This window comes from Streptopelia decaocto (assembly GCF_964273445.1).
Source record: "Streptopelia decaocto genome assembly, chromosome: 2".
NCBI classification, from domain to species: Eukaryota; Metazoa; Chordata; class Aves; order Columbiformes; family Columbidae; genus Streptopelia; species Streptopelia decaocto.
Window position 1 is genome coordinate 19,172,656 of NC_138655.1, and position 22,743 is coordinate 19,195,398.

Genomic DNA, 22,743 nt, shown 5'->3' on the forward strand with positions numbered 1-22,743 from the left:
TTAAAAGTAATTCTTACCGTCTTGCTTTCTCAATTACTTATCTTTTAAGCAAAACTTGTGTCAGAATCTACTTACACCTTAATCAAAAATTCTGGTTTTGTAGGCAGAGATGATCTAGTGGATAGCACCCCCCCTCCCCATTCTTTTACAACTTCACTGTGCCTTGTACATCCAGCGAACAAGTCTCAGGCACAGAATTTGCTGTCTTCACTTATCTGGAACCAGATAAGTGGACCAGAATTCCACACAACCCCTGAATTCAGGGATAATGGCATCCACCCAACAGAGGGAGAAGGTATTCACTGAAACTCTGAGTTGGACGAAAGAACCACATAGACTCCCCTCCTCCCACCCACCTTTCCTTCCAGTAGGCATTAACTTTTTTCTTCATTAAGGCACTGTTATCTTCTAGTGAATGTTGACCTTGCCCATTTTTCCCAGAGGAATTCCACTATAAATATAGCAAGTATATAAAAGTAGAATTTGGAAAGTGCTACTAGCTGAACTGAGGATTTTCACACTAACTTTATTAACAGGACACTTTTTTTTCCAGTTATACTACCTTGCAATAAGGTGTGAGGATTTCTTTTCTCCTAAGTGTAGGAAGTAAAAGAATTTCTTCTAGAAATACAAATCTACCAATATACAAGTAAATGATTAAATTGCTCCCCTATGTTCACAATATCAGGCTTCGTAATAAAAGACCAGCGTGCACCACTGTTGTGTAGTGATGCCACTGCTGGTAGGTACTGCAGAGTTGTACATGGACATCATAACACAGGAAGCTGTAAGTGACAAAGTGACAAGAAATCCACTTTAGTGTTCAGCTGTAACTTGGGCTCTGCCATATATACTCTACCAGGAATACTTCCAGAACTGCAGGTCATCCATAGCAAGCCATTTTCTTCTGCACAGGTCAATATGATCTCTCATGGAAAACCCTGAAGTATTTAGAGATACTTTTGTAATAAGGAATGTCTGCTTTTGCCTTATCAGGAGACAGGAAGCAAAGGGTTCTTTAAAACTGTTTAATTACATGTTTCAGGTAAGCACAGACAATACAGTAGATTTCCCACCACTGAATATTTACATTCTTTTCCCAGGCTTGAGCTGTTCCTTAAGAGTGTCTTTCAATCAACATCCTTGCTCACTTTTGCCGCAAAGAAGGGTGCTGGAATAGAACTATTGCAGGAAACATCATTCCATCAAGGCATGATTTTCTGTGGGATTTTTCTCCTTTAAGAACCACCTACTAGTAGTTCAAGATATTTTTGGAGAATCCTGGCTTCCAAGATAACCTGAAGAATGCACTGGAACCAAACAGTGTGTTGAAGTCTTAGAAATACTTAATTCAATACCACTATGTACGTTGTAGAGCTGAAATTCTCTTTTTCACTGGCACTGCCATTGGTGCCTGGTTGCTGTTAGGACAGTTTTACACCAATTTTGTTTTGTTCTTTTTTCATTAGCCTCTGGGCCTCTTTCTCCATTTTCTTTCGTTGTTGTTCTGCTGCTCTTTTTTCCCTTTCTGCTATTTTCTGTTGTCTGTAATTAAAGAACACAAGAATTGCTAAATAACAAGAATCTGGTTTTTAGCACAGACATACCTTAAATTCCAGTCAATAAATAGGTTATTGTAAATAATCAAGACAGAGCTTCAGTCTGCTGAAGTTAGGCTTAGAAGAGTTATTCTTTTATTGTGTTGAAATCATGCTTTCAGATTAATCTACTCTTAGGCAGTAATATTCATTCAATTATTTTAGAATCTAAAAGCCACTCAATTGTCAAAGTCTGAAAAGTGAATCACTGAGAGTATACGACAGTTATAAGGCCTAGAGCTATGTAGAAAAAAACAAACAAACAAAATCTAATGCTTTGAGTAGCAAGATTGCCCATTATTTCAAATTCAGACCAAAGAGAACAATTTGTGTCCACCCTTTCCCTCAGCAGAGACATCAGTTGTCCTCTTGACAATCCAAGTACTACAAACATTTTCCTCATAATCAGATGAGATTATAACTTCTAATATTCCCTTTCACATGTTCAGGATCTGTGTAGTAGTCTACTGTTCAGTACAAATGTAAACAATAGCCTTTAAGGAAATAAAAAATAAAGTCTTCAGTTGTGTATCCTTTAAGCACTATTTCTTATCACTGCTACAAAAGCCCAGAAATCACTATCTGCTAGCCCAAACAATCTGTCAACACAAATAGGTTTCCAATTTCAACTAATACAGAGCTGACTAGAGTGAAGGAAAAAACCAACACAAAAATCAACTTATTTTATTCCCCCACTTCAGCTATAACACATCCCTGAGAGACACAGGGGCAACAACTGGATCCACACTGCAAGTGGCACATTGCAACACTCTCCTGTACTGCACAAGTAATAACAGAATGGTGTCAGGAGGTCACTCCTGCTTTGGATTCAGTTTATTAGATACAAAAAAATTGCTAAGTTGCTTGCAAGAAGATTTTAAAAATAAAAATGAAGCTTCATTAACTTGAAAAGGTGAAATTGAACACAGATTCAGTAAGAATAAACAATTGCTTATTAAAAAACAATACAGAATTTTAATTGACAAGGCAGTAGGGAGTTAACTTTCAATGTGTGTAAATTATCTGTGCACATCCACTTAAGTGTGTCAAACATACAGAATCAAAAACTATCATCGCTTGAAGCAACCTTCTCTGGTAGATTCCAACTATGGACAAACTGGGCACACAAAACTTAGAAATATCTGAGGTACAAAGACTACATATTATCTTTGTATTGGACAGGAGAGGGACTGCACGTAATACCTTCATGGTTTCCCTTGATTATTAATGCCTAAAAGTTTTCCTACACTCTATTAAACTGTTCTGTTGTCACGGAAGAATGAAATCAGTCCTTCACATCAGGATCTAGCTCCCAATTTAATGGAAGCTCAAACTTTTTTTTGAGATCACGACCTGCTATCTACATTCCACCAGAAGGGTAGATAACTGACAGTGCCGTCAGTCTAGCATACACAGAGTTTTGCCACTTAACAGTAGCAGATTTCCGTATTTTCCCCACACTTCTAAACTGATGCAGGAAGGAAGAAGTTATATGTACACCAGCCAGCATGTAGGGACAGCAGAGTTCCAAAAAGCCACATGAGGTGTTAAGCAATGCTCGTATTAATCTGCAATTCTGAAGTGACAAAGTCATAACAGATCATGTTTTCCTTCCCCCCTACAAACTGCACAGAACTCCTCTGCACAGACAAGTGGTTTCCATGCCCTCTACTGGCTGAGTAATTTTAGTGGACTTCAGTTATGCCCAGACAAGAACAGACCTTCACATCACCTCAGACAGAGGAACTGAAGTCACCAAAAAATATAAACAAGTGGGTTACCACAAAGTGATTGCCTTTCCACCGCTCTTTTACTTGTCATTGTTCATAATATGGATCTCTATTTCAAACTTCCTGCATGTTTTCAACATAAAGTTATTACCTTTCAGGCTCAGAAAGGTTTCATTTTTCAGTAAAGGAAGAGCCTGTGACAAACTGCAGCCGTATTGGACTTTTTCTGGGTTCCAAAACAAGGAGTTCAGCAGAGTTTGTATGGAATGATGTAACATTGTTTAAACCAGGAAAGTATCCACTCCTGATGTCAACCTTGTTTGGCATTCCTAACACAAGTTACGTCCAAAAAAAAGCCCCTAAACCTCTCCCAGTGGCTAGCGGAACACCAATTATAATGAGAACACTATTTAGCAGACATTCGTGTTTTTATTTACTCTATACATACTGAATAACTGTAATAAGAATGATACCATACCATTTGATCTTTCACTTCAACACAATTAGGCATTTAGTTCAACTTTTTTCACTGGGAGGAATACTTCATTGGTATTAGAAAGCCTAAAGGTGCAAATCAGTATCTACAATTTGGAGAAGAAACCAAGTTCTAACTTCAGTTAACTGAGAATCCAGTTTATCATTCACTATGTTGATTCACCACTGACTGGCAAATTGCAGTGCATCCCAGCCTAAAACCTGCTGGGGACTGGGGAGGAAAACAAAACAAAACAAAACAAACAAACAAACAAAAAACACAACAAAAAAAAACCAAACCAAACCAAAACACATTGACACCCCCCCCCCAGCCCCCCCAAACCACAAACATAAAAAAACAACCCAGCAGACTACAGGAATTCTCAGGCACTAGTAAACTCCTCATTAGCACTGGCTTTCAGCATGCTTGGATTCCAGGCTTACTACACACACTTATTTCAACTCTCACACACAAGCATTAAGTCACCAGACAGAAGGGCACAGGATACCATGTTCCCTGCTATTTAGCAGGCCACAGCCCATTTTCGCATGATTGATCAGCACTCTAATACTACACAAAAATGATTCCAGTCTAAGACACTTCTGAATACTGAGCATCAGCAAGTACCCAGACACAACGGCCAAGGGAGATCCTTGCTTTTGCTGCACACTCATTTCTTTCTCGAAGAGCACTGCTGGAGAACAGTCAGCACTAATACTCTGGAGGCTTAGGGGGACTCTGTCCCCCATTTAGCAGTCTGAAATCTTCAGGTCATTTTGTAGAACAAGATGCAGTCTTCCAGAACTAAGAAGACACTCCAGATCACTTCCTTACTATGGTCCATTGAAAACAGAGCCAGGCCTGCCAAGTACTATACTTAAGTTTTATGTTACATGTCAGATGTTAATTACACTACAGATGTCTACTGCAAAGGCACACTGTAAACCCAGAAGGTACTTCCTATCAATCTTGCTAAAAATCAGCCAGCACTTCCCTCAATTACAGCAAAACATTGTTTTATTCACGACACATCAAATTACAAAGGTTTTACTTCACACAGCTGGGACACAGCTCGCACAATGATCAGTTGTACTGAAGTGGCCATTCATAGCTGGCCAAGTGGTATGTAACACAGACAGTTACAGTTCTGAACCATCTTCTATTTACTTGAAATATTTGGACACATACAGATCCCTTCTAAAACAAGTAACATTTGATACTTTTTAGTGGAGCCAGGGAGGAATTCTATGAAAATTAACCACCTGATCTGAAGCCTTTTAATAGCAAAGATACCAGGCTAAAATATGAGAATAAAGTTTCATAAAACCTTGAAATGAAACAGGTTAACATAAGTCACTGCCAATTCAAATCATAGCAAGTGATGAGCTTAAACTCAATCTGCATCTCTTTACCCTTCACACTCCTTCCACGTATTCTTAAGAGGAAAGAAAGAACATTAATGGAACAGATGAACTATTCATCATGACTTCATTCTTCAGCCTCACCTCTGTCCCTGGGAAAGTAATGGAACAGCTTATCCTTGGTGCCATCTCAAGGCATATCAAGGATAAGAGGGTTATTAGGGGCAGTCAGCATGGCTTTACCAAGGGTAAGTCATGCTTGACCAGCCTCATAGCCTTTTATGAGAATGTAACAAGGTGGATGGATGATGGCAGAGCGGTGGATGTCGTCTATCTTGACTTCAGTAAAGCCTTTGACACAGTCTCCCACAGCATCCTCACAGCTAAGCTGAGGAGGTGTGGTCTAGACAATAGAGTAGTGAGGTGGGTTGCAAACTGGCTTAAGGAGAGAAGCCAGAGAGTGGTAGTCAATGGTGCGGAGTCTAGTTGGAGGCCAGTATCTAGTGGAGTGCCTCAGGGGTCAGTACTGGGGCCAATATTATTCAATATATTCATTAACGATTTAGACGAGGGAATAGAGTGTACTATCAGCAAGTTTGCTGATGACACTAATCTGGGAGGAGTGGCTGACACGCCAGAAGGCTGTGCTGCCATCCAGCGGGACCTGGACAGGCTGGAGAGTTGGGCGGGGAATAACCTAATGAAATTTAACAAGGGAAAGTAGAGAGTCCTATTCCTGTGTAATCTCACCTATGCGTTCCTGCTCCAGCAGGGGGATTGGACTAGATGATCTTTTGAGGTCCCTTCCAATCCCAAACATACTGTGATACTGTGATACTTTGTGCAAGACACTGATTTTACATTCAAGCCTTATCAGCTAGTTAAGTTAGCTAAATAGGCTGAGCTCCTACGAGGGTTCCAAGAACATACTTACAACTTCACCTTCTATCCTGAACTATTTTTACTTTACAGCACATTATTATGATCCTTTTTACAAGGACATTCAGTGGTATTTTACTTAATCAAGTTTAAACATGTTATTTGTATACAATAAATTGTTTGGTTTGGGAGGGCAATGGTAGTTGCCTAACTCCTTGACTCCAGAGCAAGGTTCATGTGTTGTTCCAATGTTCCAGTGATTCTCAAATTCCCCCCACTATCTTGTATATTAAACTGATTAGATCCAAAATGTGTTCTGCCAAGTACCAGTTACATAGAAATTAGATGTATAAAAATAATTAGTCTTAAGAACTGTTAATTCTTAGCACTGATCAGAAAGGTGTTACAACAAACAAACTGTATTTGATCCTTTTAAATGTAAAAGTTTATATGGTGTTACATTATTTTCAGTTACCTAAGAACTTCTTCTGCTTGCCAGGCAGCATCTTCCTCTTCTTCCCAGGCATTAGTATTTTCTTGCCAAGTATCCAAGTCTCCCAGTTCAGGCTGAAACAAAAGAAGAGAAACTCTAAGCACACGTAAAGAAAACAGATAAAACATTTATAACCTTGATGCTTCAGACTTCCAGAAATATTGGACATATGACAGTTGTTCTCAGCTTATTGTCTATGCATTTTCTCTTGCTCTGATACTGACTTTTTCCAGTGAATTGTTGGAGTTGGTTGTTTCTGTTTGTTTGTTTGTTTTTTATTCTTTTTTATTCTGGTCAGTAACAAAGGAAGGAAGGAAGTACTGGAGTGCATTTTTAGGAAGGAGAAGATAAGTTAAGTAGATGAATCGAGCAGATATCATTTGAGTGCTGCTTTTACTCACTGTAAGTTCTTTCCTAAATTATTTTCATTACAGACAAGTTAAAGAAGTACTATGACCATCCTGCACTGCTTTCTGCCTAGACCCTTTTGTGCATTATGTTAATCAAAGCAGAAGCACTGTTAAAGATGGCAAAGAGGAAGGGAGGGAGGGGAGAGAGCACACGTGAGAGCAAGCATCTCCCTCTAAACAGCCAGCCTGTTAGATTATTAGACTATTTTTTCCAAGGCTAAAGGTAACCCAGAGGCTCTCAAGAAAATAATAATTCAAAAAAAAAAAAAAAAAGGAGTCCACTCCTCTGTTAGGAACTTACTGTGCAGAATCAAGGAAAACACATAGTCCATTGGTTTAGAAGATTGCAAGTATACAAGTGTTTGGAAGCTTCTTAGCTTTTTATCACTGGTCTGCTAAGTTTCTCAGTAACATAAATCAGTTAAAATTAGATTAACTACTTCACTGCTTTGAACCGAACTCTCAATTTTAAAACAATTGATTCCTCTTGCTCCCCACAAAGCAGACCCTAGGCAGACTATTCCTTCTCCTACAGAACACTCATTTAACTGTGAAATACCAGATGAATACTTAGAGCATACTTACAGACTGGTGAATAAAAGGAATATCTTGTGTAGCTGCTAATCTGCTAGAGAATCCTGTGTTTCCCTCTGGAATCCCAAAATTTAAAGGCTCTCGTTTTTTAATAACTATCTGAAAAAATTCAAAGAAAAGAATGAGAAGTGGTAAGTTGAAGCACTGCACAGACTCCTTGGTGGTCATATAACTCTGTGTCTGTGAAGGCACAGCTACACAACACTGTGCTGCATCTCAAATCTGATCAGGTTCTGCAAGCTGTACAGCCACATGAACTGGTGAGAGAAGTTAAATGCAAAAGACAGGAGAACTCCCTCCTTCCCCCACTAGCTTTTTCTCAGGTCACATTGAAACCTATGACTGAATCAAGACAGAGAAAGGGCACAAAGAATTACAGATCAAATAGCCACATCTCCCAGTACTTGTATAAGGCACCGATTACACGGCATATTCCTCAGAGAAATCCTGCTTCCATGGTAGGTCACTCTAAGATACTGCTCTTGAGGATAGTGCTGTCTGCACAGCTTTACTGGGTTAGAACATGAGCTCTCTTAGCTACTTCAACAGCAATCTGGGCAACTGAAGTTGCAATAGTTCAAATATAATTCACTATCATGTCAACTGGTAAAGCTTTGTACTGGTTTGGCTGAAAAACAGGCACCAATGCTTCTCCTAAAAGGTTTAATAGCAAATTTAACATGGTTGCTAAAACCATGTACTTTTCTTGACCTCAAGCTATGAACTTACTCATGTACTTTGTTTAGCCTACTTTAAGCCCCTGCTGCTTCCAAAAGAGGTAGATTCACAGTTCCACTGACTATACAAATGCTGATACCAATGCAAGAAAGGGAACAGGACTGGACCATCTTATTTAGCATGACAGACTCTGAAGTTCCATTACCAGACATTGCGGATTGGAGCAGTAACACAAGCAGATTCCACCTCCAATGCTGGGATTCATATTGAGCCCAGATTTAGTAGAAATACAAATGCAAACTCATATTTAAGGGTGGTAACATGGCCAAGTTAGCAGGAATATTCTTTACGGTGCCTGCAGTCACTCTTAAAGATACCTCTAAACTAAACCCAGTATACAGTACTCAAACAGCATGGATCGTTCTTGAGTTTTGTTCTGTACCTGAAACTCTATTAGGCAAAACATGTCATTAGATACAGAGGAGAAATCTACCTCTTACACAGCACCCCTTCTGCCCCCCAGATTTTGGGAGATCAAAATTCTTAGAAGAATTTAGTCTACAGAATACTGCAGATACTGAAAGTACAGAAAACTGACACCAGTATAATCTCCAGTTCATAGGACCCTGGGAAGATTCAGCCTGGAAGAGGCCTCAGGAGGTTTTAATCCAGCCTCCTTCTCAAAGCACTGTCAGCTCTGAGGCTGGTGAAGGTACTCAAGGCTTATTTACTCGAGGCTTGAAAACTTCCAGAGACGGAGCCTGCACGACCTCTCTGGTAACCTGTTCCACAGCTTGACTGCTTTCATTGTGAAAGAGGTTCTCCACCTGACTCAAAGCCTTGTAAGTACCCAGCAGGAAGATTTCCACATAGAAAAAAAACTTGCAATTACCAGTTTAATCGGCCTTTATTTACAGTGTTGATGCTCCTCTGGATATGTCCTTCTGTCTTGTCTCCATAATAAAAAAGGATATTTGAAGAGCAAACTGTTTTAAAGTATCAGCTCCCTAATTCCAGCCCCCCCCCAAGAAAACTCAGTGAAACAAGTAAAGTTTTTCTGAAACAGCCGTGCTGCTACCTCAGACTTCACAAGAGCAGGACATGGAATGTCTCTGTTCAAATAAAGGAAAGGTATGAGCACAATTATCTTAGTGCAGTGGGTCCGTATTCAGAATTAAAGCAATTTGAGGGTTCTCGCATTATACGTCCAAGAGCCTTCAGATTATAAACTCTTCATAAGTTTCCAATATTAAGACTAAAGATGTAAACATGAACTAGCATCACATTTGGTAAGATCTCAAAGAGTCAGTATTTTTAATTGGACGTGTTAGACGAGACATTTGCACCTATTCTCATTTCAATAGGATAGCTTAATTTTACCAGAAGCACCTTCTCTAAATTGCCAATTAACGTGTAGCTTATTTTAAAGCAAGGAAAATCCTCCACAAGTTTAGTTGAAAGCACAATACCTACTTTTTGAGTTTTTCGTATAGTTGGTGTCATATCTTTGAAATAATCAGGTTCCATTTGTTCCAAAGGATTTTGCTGAGCGGCCACATTGCCATTGCCACCTTCAATCTTGACACTAGTAGGTGCTTCTTCATCCCACGAAGACCACTCTTCTACTTCTGGCTGAACAGAAATACATGGCACAAATCAAAATTATCTGCAAGTAAAAATGTTCTCTTATATCTCTTATCTCTTATCTCTTATATCTTATAAGACAGACACTTAATATTATCTAGCATATATAATAATATTATATCTTCCTAAGGTACATACGATAGGACTGGTATAATCACTCTGTTAAGTGATCTATGAATTCACCCACCACTGAAGCAATTACCTGTTTAGGAACAGAAGTATAATCCACTGTGGTTGGCAAAGTTATCTGGTCTCCACTTAACTTTCGCCCTCTTCCAGACCTGAAAGAAAAATGCAGGATTCCTCCAAGCTCTGAAAACATGAGGACTAAGTTTAAAAAAAACCAAAAAGGAAGTCTGAGAGCAGCACTACTGAAAATAGTCATGGCTAAAATATTAAGTGCTTAAGCTCCCTTAGAATTAACTACTGCCAGTAAAAGTCTGCTAAACAAAGGAATTTCATCATGAATTTGAAGTGGTGTTCACAAGAACTTTTCAAACTGCAGTGGAAATAGAGAAGAAGCAACTTTAAGAAATATGGACAAATTAACTCAGTTATTTGCACACAGTCACAATTTTTAGATTGTCAGTGCTTATGAAGCAAACACTACCAACCCAGATTTGCTCAAAGAAAACCATTTCTACTGTAAACTGAGAAGTCTTTCTACATGTCTTAGATGTTAAGCTGTGTCTAACAAATCACTTTCTAAGTCGCTAACACACTTTTTCCTTCAAAGTCTAAACAGAAGTAGTACAAGATTATGCAAGTCAACAGCTTCTGTTCAATACGTGCTTCTGCCTACTTAAAGAATACTGTTTCAATACAAGTATTTCAGCAACTATATAAAATAATTTTAATTGAAGACAAACACTAATGCATTGCAAATACATCACCTAGGCTTTTACTTAATGACAGTGTTCAAAGATCACAATAATAACTAAAATATTCTTAGCTGACATTCACTGTATTTTAAAATCTTACAACAGAGGAGACTGAAATCCAGGCTCACACATTTTCCCCAAGGAGTGTAAGCTCCTATAGCAAGACAGTCATGTAACTGACCTTACACAGCTTGGAAAAGCTAAGTTTCATGTATTACTACTGATGAGAATACAACTGGGAAACTACAACTTGGAGTTCATATCCATTATCTTTACTATTATAGAACATTTTACCATCAACTTGGAACAGCTCAATTGCTTGCAACACCACCTCTGCTGCATCCTGGTAAGTGATTAGATATATTTTTCCTACTTTAAGATCAACAGATTCTTCCTTAGGAAAGATCTGTTGCTATCGTCAAATTTTCAAGCTTTATATAATTAACTCTAGCCCCTTTAGAAACTGCTCCTTTAAGCTGCAAAGCAACACAGTTTTGGGGTAAAGGAAGGTGAAAACACTGCTCCCTCAAACATATTAGAGAGGTCTGGTTCTGACTGACTAGATTTAGTTAGTGTTTCTAAAGGAAAATCAAGCTTGGAAACATCCTCCTTCAGAGCCATATAACACTCATATCTTTAATACTATTCTAAGCTACCACTTCTGCAATTGTATATACATGTCCCCGTTTATATGATCTAGAAGACTCCAGCAATTGGCTTATAACAAATATTAATCTAGCCAAAATGATTACACTGAAAAGGGTGAAGGTGTGAGGAAACATCTTTTGTCAGACAACGTGGGAAAGAATATGCTACACAAGGCAGCACTGAGGAAGGCAGCGTAACTCCACTTCTTTTTCTGTAAAGGGAACAAGATCCTTAGAGGAACAGTTGCTTCACAACCATCACTAGACAGATATTGATCATTGCTCTGAATGACAAATGCCTCAGGAATTCTTGGATTTGCTTCTTCTTACTAATTAACAGTGTCCACATTTCTCAGGTGAAGAAGATAACCAGAGACTTTAAACAGAATAAGTTTCATCTATTTTTATATGTATACCTTTTATTTACTGGAAACAGTGGATTCAGGCAGGCTGTTACTTATAAAAAAATATTGTAACTAAAGACATGACTAGTACTACACGCAGGTTTTACACTTACTAGAAAGACACACAATCTCTACAGGCACTTGTTTAAACGAAAAACTAATGTAAACTGTATAATCTAAGTAAGTACTAGCTCATATCCATTGAATTAAAAGGCACATTTAATGGAATCACATTTGCTGGTTATCAGGCATACTCATATGCAGGGGTACATTACAGGAAAACAAAATTTATCAAGCTATGCTTTGCAGCTGACATTAAACAGGAGAAACATCTGTAGCTAACAGACTGAACTAACTTGATCCACTGACTTGCTTATGTGAAAATTTTAAATTTTCATTCTTTCAACTAATTGTTACTCAGAGAAGTTCTCCTACTTTTTACTCCAAATAAGTTCCTCAGCTGTTCAAGTATTGAGTTCATTCAAAAGCTGAAAAATGGAGGAAAATACTGTAATTACACAATTATTTATTACACTGTAATAAACAATTAACAGCTTATAAAAGCTATCTTAACACTTAGAGATGAAGGGTCCGCATAATATAGATGCTATCAATGCAATGTTTTGACTTCTTTTAGAACCTGCACAGCAGGTACTCTTAATTTAATTTGGAATTCAAATCACAGAACTAAGGTTGACATAAACATAGTTATATGCAACACTTAAATGTATCTTTTTAAAGTTTCACTGTAGTGCATTTACCAACCAGATGAGAGCTTTCTCTTATTCTTGGAATAAGTAAAGGCAAACAGGAAATAAACAGTTATTTTGTGTCTACCACACATTCTGGATATGCTTTAACCTCACTCTGATCATACACAAAAGGAGAATCCATTTCTCTAGACTGGTATTTGTTTATGTAAAACAACATTCTGCAAGAATGACAAGAAGCAACCATAGTCCAGATGACAGCACAGTGCTCTTCAGATCTGCTTCAGGTACTCTGTTACTCTACTATCATATAACCATAACTCCTGAGGGTTTTTTAGTGTTTCTAGGTACTACACTGCTGTGTCCATGGGTCTACAACTCAAAAGAACACTAAGTACGGCTTACAAGAGTAAAGCAAAAATAAATCATGTTCACTAAAAAAAAAAAAAAATAGGCAGTTCCATTGAACTTTAATCACTGTCCTCCAGCCTTTTGCAAGAATTTTCAATAGGCAGAAGAATCTGAAGTCTCAGGCAACAGCTTCTTGGCAAAGTAAAATGAGAATCACATATCACAATGAAAGACTACTGACTGATGACTAGGTGGATGCTGCCATTAACTGAACCTCGTAAAAAAAACAAAATATCACTGGCCAAGTCCTTCTAGAAAATGTGGAGAACAACTTTTCTCAAAGTTCGACACAACATAGTTTTAAAAGGCAGTTTTAAAACCCTGTCATAGCTGTTTAGAAAACACTCCTCATTAGGGCTATCTTACCACAAAATACACTCACAACTGCACTACATAGACTTTTGAACTCTGAAGGAATATGCAGATTAAAGAATGAATTTGAATTAGTTTTTATCTGTCTTGATTGTTTTGCAATTAGTAAAAACAGACCTGGGAAAAGTGGTGGGTGGGTGTTGAAAGAAGGAAAGAAGTATAAGAGTCTGATTAAAAAAAGTAAAGGTAACCAAATTAAATAAGACATGTTTACCTGCATATTAACTTTTTAATGAAAGAAAGCACTGCTGCCAGGCAAGTACAGATTTTAAAGAGTCGAAACTGTGTTATGGCCATGGTGAGAAACCCTTCCTGCAAAAGAAAAAAGTTAGATGTAGAGCATTATACATCTTTACATAGTTCTTAAAGTAATTTTTCTTAGTTGCTGATTAGCAAGGAACATTCTGTGAAACTATATTAATGTAAGAAAAGAGAAGAGGTACCTGGAGCAAAGACACTACCTGCCTACTCTCAGGACATTTCACTGATAGAAATAATACAACTACATAATGTATATGGCCTTTAAAGAAACAGCACATAATCATAGGTAAAGTCACAGTTAAAGATACTTCTAAAGGGCTAGTGCAGGCAATCGGTTGTGGAGACTGTACAGCTGATCTGGTTTAGACACTAACAATGGCACTGAACACTAGCAAAGCAAGAACAGAATAATCACCAGTAAGAAGCTCACACTTGCTTGAGCAAGTCTTGAATACACAGGTTATAAATGTAGTCATTAAGTCAAACCCAAAATTTAGTTTCCATTTTGATGGAAATGATGAGAACAAACATTGTTTATTTTAGAAACAGTGTCACTGAAAAACCATCAGCAAAGAAAGAGTTGGTTCATCCTGTGTGCACTATAGGACAAGTTAACCCCTAGATCTATCAATGTTTCTATGCCAGACTGGATCATGCTAGCAAACCCAGCCAAGAAAAAATTGATCTTTGGCTGAAGCCACTTATGTTGTCGGCTGTTTTTCAGTGTCAATTTGATAATCTAGAAAATTTATAGTCAGTATACCCCATTACTCCAACAGAGCCCCTCAAATAGGTAGAGACTAGAGTCAAAATAACCTGCTGTAAATCAAGGATCCCTCTTCTCTCTTCTAGAGGTGAACATTTCAGAATAAAGAAGGAGAGGTTAGGCTTCACAAATAGCTTTTTATTGTATACATCTACACTTGTAACAACATTTTCTGTTGCAAGTTTAACATACCTCCTGGTGAGAAGAGAAGGCAGCCCTGTGACATGTTCCTCAGGCCATGAGTATTCCATGGAAGGACAGCTTGATTTCAAATATGCTATGGCATTTAAATCACACTTTATATTCCAGGCTTTAAGTTAGGAAGAGTCAGGAAGGTGGATCATTAGGTAGGCTGCTCCAATACTGCCCTGAGGATTTTATTAAAAAGTACATAATGGGATTTGTGAACTTCATGGAGCTTGGATTTATTTTTTTATTGGTGCTCATTTGCTAGATAATGTAACTAGTATTAAACATTGTAGTAACACAGTACTGGAAATATGGCTTCACATACAGTCCAAATAAGGAATTTCTGACACTGAAAAATCATACAGTGTGGCTATTACACAAACAGGCCCTTTTATTGTAAAATGGAAGGCTTAAGTCAATAAGTAACCACCAATTTACAGACCGCACTACCAAGATGTAGCTCAGGAGAGAGGCCTCATAAGATACATTCCACCTCTACTTCAACACTAGTGTTGTCTTAATCTCATTTCATGGGAGACTTAAAAATGTAGAGAACCTCATACCAGAATGGGTGTTAAATGAGCTTTTTGTTTAACAGGATGAGGCAACAGTCAAACTTCCCACAAAGCAGCAAGAATAGCAGACCCCGTCCAACACATTTAGCTTTTCACTTTAAAGACAGGACTACCATTTTGTACGGTGCTCAAGTACTTCCTTACCTTTCCAAATAAGCAATTTTGACAGTATCTAGGTGACAGCAGAATGCATCAGTCAAGAATTTGAAAGATTCAGAAATAGTGGAAGTTAGTGAAAAAACAGTGAATAGCAACTAGATGAACCGTTCTCTATTCTACAGGTAGAAATTATAGCAAACTAACGCTGAATTGATGAAAGATATTGCCATTTTAAAAAGAGGCAGCTAGAAGCCATCTACCTGTGATTTGAGGTATGAAGAGCAGGTAAACCGTTGAAATGAGAAAAAAGGCACATCTTTTCTAAAAGAAAACTTGTTTAGAAGCTCACTCCACTCTACTTGAATTCACTCTTCTATCGGCTTGGGGAGCAGGAGGGAAGGAGTAGGGAAGCACTCAACACTAGAGTAAAGCCATTTTCCCCACTGTTCAGCCTAACTAACTGCCACACTGGACAGCCAAGACAGATCTTAAATTAAAAAACAAACTACTGATTGAAAAGGTTGTTTTATGACGCAACCATCACTCAAAAATTTCTGTAGACTCAATATTGTTAGTGCCTGAGTTCAAAGGTTTATTAGCCAAGTGCAAAACTAAAAACAAGACAACCTTCAAGTGTGTCACATACATTCACACACACACGTACTTGTATGTATATAACTCCAGTTTTTCAACTAATCTCCATTTTTTCAGATATCAAATTGTATACTGTATTGACTTCCCTATATAAACAACTGAAAACACAGAATCTATAAGAAGCCTGGCTTGCAAGCTTGTGAAGTCTACTGCTGGCAAGAGCTACCACCAGAAGTTAATCCATTTTTCCCAGGTCATTTCTATACATGAGTGACTACAGCTCCAATATCACCAGTATGCATGCTAAGCGGGGTTCAATAGCTATCGTCATTCCCCATAGCAATCAGATAAGTTGTCCCCCTCCACTTTCTATGTGTCATTCAAAAATTTCAGAGTTATTATGAGAGACACAATCGTATATTTATGTTAGAGCTGCATTTCACTTCACCTGTGGCAGCACTATGCCCTTCAAGACTGTTTGCTCGTCCCTTCTCTGACCTGTGATTGTAGTATTCCCAATGAAGTTAAGATTGGTAAACTACAAACTGTCAAATGCACAGTTTTGGCATCAACATGCTATCAGCTAGCTATACTAATATTAGCAATCCTTCACCTTTAAAAAGTACTTTCATCAGTGTATCTAGTTTTTATACTGCTAATTAAGATATGAAGCAGTATATATGGATTAACTTCAGCAATATGCTAAAAGCAGTTTAAAATACAACCTCAAACCAGTTATTGGCTCAAGATTTGGACAAGTCAAGCATTTTCTGCAGTGTCTGGAACAGCACTTGAAGCATTTGCCTTGTTGCTCTAAGAACAGCACTACCCAGAAAATAAAAGTTAAAGATAAGATAAAGATTTTGAGTTTTGTTTAGTGCCTTCTAGCCTTTTGTGTGCGCGCTTAGGTTTTTGTTTGTTGTTTTGGTTTCTTTTTTTTCTTTTCAAGTTAAGTAATCAATTTTCTCAAAGGGAAATAACTTTCTATTCTGAAGCCTCTGTATCAATACAAATGCACAAGGAACCTCAGCATTTCCTGAGTTCACTGCAAACTTAATTCACCTGATATCATTACACTAAACTTGTTAAGTTAACGAAGTGTTCATTCTCTTCTTGCTGTCCATTTTTCTCAAACACTGCAAAGAGGCACACCATGTATCTTCCTTAACTCGTGAATGGGAATAAATATCAAACAGTGTAATGCTAAATGGCAGGGCAACAACCTCCCTTCTTCCTCTTCTTCTTCTAAGCCTTTCCCTGATAATCAATCCCAAAAGCAACTATCATCATATCAGCAGCCAACTATGACACAGGATGGCATACAAACATAATACAAGGTGGCAGCGCTCCAGCAAGAATCCTAGAACATTTCTTAGCAGATGGAGGCAACGGTGAAAACTGGACTACAATTCAGAAAATCTGACAGAGTTGTCTGTCGGCCTGATACATCCTTGTGCATATTGCACCTCATGCCTCAGCTTCCCTTTTGTAAAATCGGACAAAGCTTCCCTTCTTCCATTATTGAGATTGCTTCTAATGTATTACATTTAGCAGACCTACTGTCAAGTGAACTTTTACGTTCCATTACAACAGATACAAAGAAGCAAATAAATCAGGACATGAATCCAGTCAATGCAACAATCTTGTAACAGACACCAAATTTACCTGCAGTTTGAATTGCATAGCTCATACTGTTTTCTGCAGGGAAAACGTCACACCAGTTGCTCGTGTGGAAGGTGAGCACAGAAGGGAATAAAGCACAGTAGTAGCAAGATGCTAAACACATTAGAGCCACGTCAGAAGAATGAACCACCTTATCCCCAAAAACATTCTATGGATCCATAAAGGAAACAGAGTGTAGGGACAGAAAGTTCAGAAGTTTCTTGAGCTGAAACATTTTTTACATCACTTTCAGCTTGCAGCAGTGACCTTGTTAGAACTCCTGGCACCTCTGACTTCACTGACATCAGCCAGAAAATCGTCCTCAGCACGCACAGTCCAGCTGACTTAGTCAGCTACGGAGAAACAGGCAAGACCCTCAGTGGCCATTGCTGTACAATGCGCATGTTGTCACTTGGAGAAACACGTCCTCTTTCGCACCTAACTGCACTCACAAATGCCACTTCAATAATGTTTCAGGAGACAGCCAATTCTAAAATAAAGTCACTTTGTGGCACTAAAATTGCTTTATAGACTTATTTTCTCCTAGTGAACACTGAAAAATATGTCAAAACACTCATACTATAGAGCACCTATCCTGCTGTCCTCTCCTCCTCTACAAAGCTGACTGATTGGGACTGTGTAGTTTTCTTCAGATATGGAATTTCTGCCTTGAATTACCAGTGTTTTGTGAATTTATTACTTTTTTTTTTTTCATATCAGTTCACCTTTGACTCTGCAATGAATACTTGAAGACATCTTCGAAACACTGACTTTAACTTACATTACAGACAGCTAGCTAAACACCCAAGGCATGGTATCTAAATCAAGACTAAAAATAGCTAGTCTGAAACCAAACGGGTCCCCACCAACTACAATGTATATGAATAGCTATATAAAAAAGCCTCACGCTTCTAAAGCAACATGAGAAGTCCATTTCCTAGGAAAAAAGTCTAACATGGCCTTGAATGCTTACATGTGTCAGTAACAAAACTGCACAAAAGCACCACAGAATCAGTATGTTTTAACTAGAACAGCTGACAAAAACCTAGCAAATATCATATGATCAGTCCAAAATTTCAGTGGCAAGGATATGATTTCTTATAAGTTCATTTTCTATGAAATTTTGCAAAGCAGAGTGGACACATGGATCAGAAGATGCCCAAGTAGGTTTAAGGGAAGATTAAATGTTATGAAGATCAGCAGATAGAGCTAAAAAACCTACTAGTTTTCAAGCAAACAAACCCTCCTCCAAACAATGTTCATTACAAGATGTATAAAGATATGCTGTATTTTAAGAAAGGCAAGATACTGATTCAGGAACAGCATTCAGACAGGCACCGAAAGACACAAGCAGCATCTCCTGCATTTCAAAGACAGCAATCGTGATTCTGTAGACTAAGAGGTTCCATTCCCCTCCTCCTAGTTGATTTCTGTAATTGTTTTTTGTTTGGCTGAGGGCAGAAGAAAGAACTTACCAGGTCAATGTCTTCACCACCAAGTTTGATAAACAGATAGATTAAATGGCAACATGACTGAACCTTGAAGCTGTGCTACTATGGCATTAGAGGATGGAATCCAAAGGGAAGATCAGGAGGCATCTCTGCTATCTAACGATAGGAATGTGTTTGGGGGATGTCAGTAAAGGTACCGTAGTTTCAACACTAAAGCTCCAACTTTCAGTGCAAGCACCTTGACTGGTTAGTTGTGAGGTAGCTGGAAGAGAAGATCACTCTGCCCATGATTTATGGGGGTGAGCTAAGTCATCCAAGGTGCTCAAATTCAGGATGAGATTCCTAGACCATCAGGAGCTGCAGAAGAGATGAACATTCAAGAAGGAATGGTTGTCTCTCTAACTAAAGGCAGTAAAAATTGGTGCATGTTGGCAATTGCTAAGTTATTCCTAGACACCCAAAACTCTGTTATACAACATGCAGAGTTGCAACTTCTTTTTTAAACATGCTACTTGTAGAACCATAAATTTTCTAAAGTAATACCACCTTATCCCACTCCTATCTCCCCAAGAAACGGAATGCAGTTTCAATTTTGTTAATGTGAACACTTGAAGGTTTCTGTTCTAAATGATAAGTTCTATTTTTCAAGGCAACATTAATTAAAATAGAAAATTCATGTCCCCTGACTAATCATAGTCATTCTCTGACAATTCCCTATCTATTTATGCTACTGCTTTCTGAAAACCAAAAACCAAAACATAAAGATTGAAATCATGCAATCCCATGATTCTACACTATAACTTCATTCACAGTTGCAAGAAGTCTTTGACATAATGCACCAATTAATGTAACTTGCTTCGCAACACTGGAGAAGTTCTCGGGCACAGAACCCGAGTTCAGGAGACTCCAGGTCTGCTCCAGTCCTTATTAGTCATCCAGGACTGAAGTTATCTGTATCTACATGGAAAGCCGGACACAACAAATTAACACACCCTCATCATTACTATCACAAAATCATCTTGCAACGTCTGCTGTCTCAACAAGCACTGGCTATCTATAATCAAGACACACTACATGACATGCTGTACAAGATGGCTTAAAAAAATCTGCAGGGTTTGGCTGTATTTCCAGAATATTCAGGAGGACTATAAAGCAACAAGCTATACAATTTTTCACTAGACGTGCAACTGAGACATATTGTGAATTCATGACCATGAAACGGTGCCCCACCATTCTACAGCACAGCCCAGGCTCACATGTTGCTACAGACAGCACTGAGGCCAGGCAGGAGCACTTAAGTTTTCTGTGACATATCAGAGAATCTTCAGTCTATAAAAGTGTACTAAGCAACTTTCATATTAACTTTTATGCAATTTGTCAGTCGGCATGAAAAAAAGAAAAACTTCAGACTAGGTAACCCCAAGCAGAGTGACCCCACAGAGAGCCTAGAAACAGCAAAAAAAGCTTATGACAGGGTCTGCCCCACCTCCCATCCTTTCCTACAGGGTGCCAAACCTCTCAGACCCCAAACGCTGCCCGTGTACTCGTCAGGCACTCAATGTTTCCCTAGCCTGTGCGACTCCCGCCTCCCCACGGCAAAAGGGGCCCGGGCCGGCCGGGCAGAGACACGGGCCGGCCGGGCAGGCCTGCCGCTGGCCGAGAGCACAGCTGCGGCGACGGCCACACTGCCCCGGGGCCGGGGCGCCCCGATCACGGAGGGGAACGGGGCGGGGGCGTTACTGAGGGAGATCCGCGCGGACCGGCCCGCGGCGGGAAGGCGCCGAGGGCCCTGCCCAGCCGCGCCAGGGCGGAAGCGGGCAGCCGGCAGGGAAGAAAGCGCCGCCACCCCACTCTGCTCACCTGTCCCTAGGAGCAGGGGTCTCCAGGGGGCGCGGAGCGCCAGGGCCCGAAGCGGCCGCTCCCGCAGCCTCCGCGCTCGCCGGCCGCCCTTCATTCAAAGCCGGGCGCGCAGCGCTCCGCCGCCAGCTCCCGCGCCGCCATGTCGGCCCGCGGTCACCCGGGAGACGGGCCCGCCCCTTCCGGCCGCGCCTCTTCCCCTCGCGCTGCCAACCGTCGCTCGCGCCTGCGGCTCCCGCCGTGGCTTTTGGACCAACAGCCGCCAAGCCAACGGCCGCTGGGGCGGCCAGGATGGGCTGGACTGGGGCGACGTGGCCGGTGTGCGGGACAGCGCTCAACGCTCAGCACCCAGCACAGGCGCGCCAGGCTGCTCCGCGGCCACCGCCTCTTCCGCTCTCCCCCTGCCCTCCCGCGGCCCGCACCGTGCAGTGGGTGACCGTGACCCGCCACAGCCCGGCCCCAGCGGGGTTTTGATCCAGAGTTTTGTCACTTCAGGGGACTGTGATAAATAAGTGATTGTCTTTAATGTTATCAGAGTGCTGATCATGTGGTTGCAGAGGTATTACTATGTGGTTGGGTAGATGCTGAGCTGTAAATTTGGAAGCTGCTAAAATAAAATCGCTGAAGTAGCTTTTGACAGGGCGTAGCCTCAGCTGGCAGCTCGTCTTGCCAGTGTCTGGGTTTGTTCACCCAGATGCTTCAAAAAGTGCTTGTGCATGTTAACTGGCCGGCCTCTGGGGACAGTATTCATTCACTGCTGATGTGCAGACAGGGGAAGGAGGAAGATGTTGGGTAATGTAAGCCTTTCTACAGTGCTGTGTACATCTCCCATTGCATTTGATCGGCTCCATAGATGAGGTAAAGGGAGGTTCTGCCTCCCCACTGGCAGGCCTAGTCTACTTCTAAGAAGGCACTGAAAAAAAGTCCCTTTATACCGCCGAGTTCTTTCTGCTCTCTTTAAATAGCTTCCCCTAAAGACTTTGTGTTCTGCTGGTGGAGCTAACCTACCTTTTTATGTTTCCTGACAACTAACACATAAAAATGTTTCGGTAATCTCTAGTTGTGCATCACTTTACATTATGGATCTTCTGCCTAATTTAGCTGACCAACTGGTAGACTTCAGAGAACCATTTGTTTTAGTCACCAGGATACAGCAATAATAATGGAAATAGAGAAATAAGCCAAAGTCTCTGCAAATATCTAGCTCACCATGCAACTGTGGCTTTTGGGTTTTGGTAAAGTGATTAGGCAGTCAAGTACTGATTATTCAGTCATCTGGGACTGATATTTAATTGATGTTTAATATTGGTGTTAATTTACATTATTATTCTTTCTAAGTGTTTTTATTAAAAGGCAGTGTCCTCATTTGTTTACTTGGGGACACTGAGTTCACTTTTAGTTTTAAAATTCTTTAGTCCAGGAAAAATGTATTAAAATTGCTCCCTCTCCATTCTTGCAATTTTTTAATTCCATAAACTGTAAAAGTATTATTTTGAATGTGAAAGATCTGTTCTAAAGTTAAGAAATATTTTCATGATACTATATACAAGTTATCCCAGTTATTTCCTCTTCATTCAGGTACATCCTGAAGAAAGCAGTGCCTGGTGTTGCACTTTGGCAGGAAGTAAACCCTTCAGTAAGTGCAAGGTGTGCTTGGGATTGGATCTCAAAGGGATTAAAGTGTTCTGTCCTGGCTCCTAGATCCCAGTTTCTTTCAGGTGCCAGCTGGGTGCCTCTGCCTACCTTTAGCTGCAGACAACAGGGCAGCTCCAGCATGTACAGAGACAAGATTGTGAATAGATTTTGCATCCATAAATGTATCTACAGTTATTATACAATACTTAAGAATTTCTGTAACTGCCATTTGGTTGCAGTTGAGCAGCTTTTAGATAGAAAATGTGGATATTGGTGGTTATCTCCATTCAAAATGTTATTATGGTCTGTATTGGCTCTAGTTATTATTGCTGATTTTAATAGATAAAACAGGTGCATAAACTAAAGT

General features: G+C 39.7%; 1 protein-coding gene across 2 annotated transcripts; it reads right to left on the reverse strand.

Moving 5' to 3' along the window:
• Positions 1 to 1,012: 1,012 nt before the first annotated feature.
• On the reverse strand, positions 1,013 to 20,885 carry EBAG9 (estrogen receptor binding site associated antigen 9). Of its 2 annotated transcripts, XM_082044874.1 has the most exons (8): positions 20,745 to 20,885; positions 14,507 to 14,682; positions 13,502 to 13,599; positions 10,065 to 10,143; positions 9,692 to 9,850; positions 7,532 to 7,639; positions 6,519 to 6,610; positions 1,013 to 1,545 (listed from the first exon to the last, which is right to left on the reverse strand). In XM_082044874.1, the coding sequence occupies exons 3-8, from the start codon at positions 13,582 to 13,584 to the stop codon at positions 1,425 to 1,427; spliced, it is 642 nt and encodes a 213-aa protein (XP_081901000.1). In that variant the 5' UTR covers positions 13,585 to 13,599; positions 14,507 to 14,682; positions 20,745 to 20,885; the 3' UTR covers positions 1,013 to 1,424. The 2 variants fall into 2 exon arrangements, with proteins under 2 accessions (XP_081901000.1, XP_081900999.1); XM_082044873.1 differs by lacking the exon at positions 14,507 to 14,682 and having other exon boundaries at positions 20,745 to 20,884.
• Between the last annotated feature and the right edge of the window lie 1,858 nt (positions 20,886 to 22,743).